This window comes from Egretta garzetta, unplaced genomic scaffold (assembly GCF_000687185.1).
Source record: "Egretta garzetta isolate BGI_Z169 unplaced genomic scaffold, ASM68718v1 scaffold347, whole genome shotgun sequence".
Taxonomy (NCBI): domain Eukaryota; kingdom Metazoa; phylum Chordata; class Aves; order Pelecaniformes; family Ardeidae; genus Egretta; species Egretta garzetta.
The window spans coordinates 411659-413420 of record NW_009260184.1 but is presented as its reverse complement, the minus strand read 5'-3'; the positions used below and the strand labels follow the sequence as shown (position 1 = coordinate 413420).

Genomic DNA, 1762 nt, shown 5'->3' with positions numbered 1-1762 from the left:
CCAGCAGCGGGAGGACCTGTGGGCTGTGACCCCTTCTCCCTGGGACCGCGACAAACCGACAGCGACCAGACGGGAAGCGGGGCACCCGGGAGCTGCCCTGTCCTCAGCCAAGGCACCCTCTGAGTCACCAGCGGATTCACGGCTTCACCCGCCTTCCCAGCGGCAAGAGACACGAGTCGCAAAGGGGAAGGTCAAGTGGGGAGGCCAGGGCGGAGGCCAGACCCTCTCGGGGGTTTCTGCAGAAGAGGACCCCCTGCCTCCCCTGTCCTAGGCAGGTACGAGAGGCCCAGACCCCCCTGCAGCAGCTGCTACTCCGGCTGGTGGTGGGGCCTGTCTGTGAGCCATCTTTCATGGGACGTGGCAACCAGCCTCAAACAAGGCAAGCCAGAGACACGAGATCATACTGGGGGGGGTCAGTCTGGAAGCCTTTACCCCCAGGCAGAGGGAATTCCTCCCCAGGGGCACAGTTCACCGCTTTGGAAGATGCGGATGAAGGGATACGAGTGGCCCTAGAACCACTGCAACAGAGTCCTCTCCCATGGGGTCCCTCAGAACGCAGCTGCCATCGTTTCTGGGGGGGATGCGCCCGAGGGCGCCATGCTTGCCCCAGCATTTGTCCCCAGGAGGCCTGAAGTGCCTGGAGACACAGGAGCAAGCCTGCACGGTGGAGACGCGTGTGAGCATCACACGGACCTGGGTCACACGTGCGGTCGAGAGGGCAGCTTCGCCCAGGGGAGTCACCGCATGTCTGGGAATGGGGCAGGTAGGTCATGCCCTGCCTTGCGGAAGCACTGCGCAACCAGGGCCATTCTGCTCACCCGTGATGGGCTTTGTGCAGGCGCTGCACTTCTTGGCATAGAGGTTCCCAAAGCACTTGACGCAGTAGGGGTCGTCATCCTGGGAGGTGAACTGCTGGCCAGCCAGGGGCGTTTTGCAGCCTGTGCAGACGAAACACTCCTTGTGCCACGGCTCATCCCGGTAGGTCACTCCTCCCTTGGTCAGGGTCTGCGGGAAGAGAGCGTGCACCGGTGATGCACAGGCATGGGGAAAAGGGCTGCAGCGTGCAAACAGCGGCCAGCCGGGGTGCTGGCACCTGAACCCTTCTCCAGCAGGGCTCAGACAGGAGCGGGGAACACGTCCCAGGCTCAGCGGCTACAGGGGCTCTGGGCTGCCAGGCCAGACCTACCTTTTTGCAACGAGTGCAGCGAGGAGCGAACTTGCTCTCATAACAGGGGACACAGTAATAATCCTTCTTGTCCGGGATGAAGGACCGTGACCCGATGGGCTGCTGGCAGCTGCTGCATATGAAGCAATGCTCGTGCCAGGTCTGCCCGTTGTACTCCAGCTTGCGGGATCCTGCAGAGAGAGCCGTTCTCAGTGTGACAGGAGGGAGCGGCACACACACAGGGGACATGGGAGGCTGCGCAGGATAAACTGCGGCCCTGCACACCCGGCTCTGTGCCTGCCTCCCCACGGCGGCGCAGGACCGCAGGCAGCGCGAGGAGGGCTGCAGGAACATGCCCCCAGCACCAGCGCACAGGCTGCGGCAGAGACGCCTGTTGTAACCTACGCCCCAAGATGGTGCCAGAATGGCCGAGCAAAGACACTCCCTTGCCTCGGGCCATCTCCAGAGACGCTCACACACCTTCAGTCATGCCTTCGCTTCTCGTCAGCACGCACCAGAAAATGCCCAGGGAACTCTTTCTTATCTCCTCCCCAGCTCACTTCCCCATGAAAAAGGGGAACAGGCAGCCGGGGTGGG

General features: G+C 62.8%; 1 protein-coding gene across 2 annotated transcripts in view; it reads right to left on the bottom strand.

Moving 5' to 3' along the window:
- Nucleotides 1-1762, bottom strand: part of FHL3 (four and a half LIM domains 3) — a 34446-nt gene that overhangs the window by 28689 nt on the left and 3995 nt on the right. For both annotated transcript variants that reach the window (XR_004842415.1, XM_009642104.2), the window contains 2 exons: nucleotides 1187-1356; nucleotides 819-1005 (listed from right to left, as the gene is read on the bottom strand). Coding sequence is in view for 1 of the 2 variants with exons in the window: in XM_009642104.2 (XP_009640399.1) it covers nucleotides 819-1005; nucleotides 1187-1356 (357 nt within the window). In the remaining variant the exon portion in view is untranslated. The remainder of the gene's footprint in view (nucleotides 1-818; nucleotides 1006-1186; nucleotides 1357-1762) is intronic.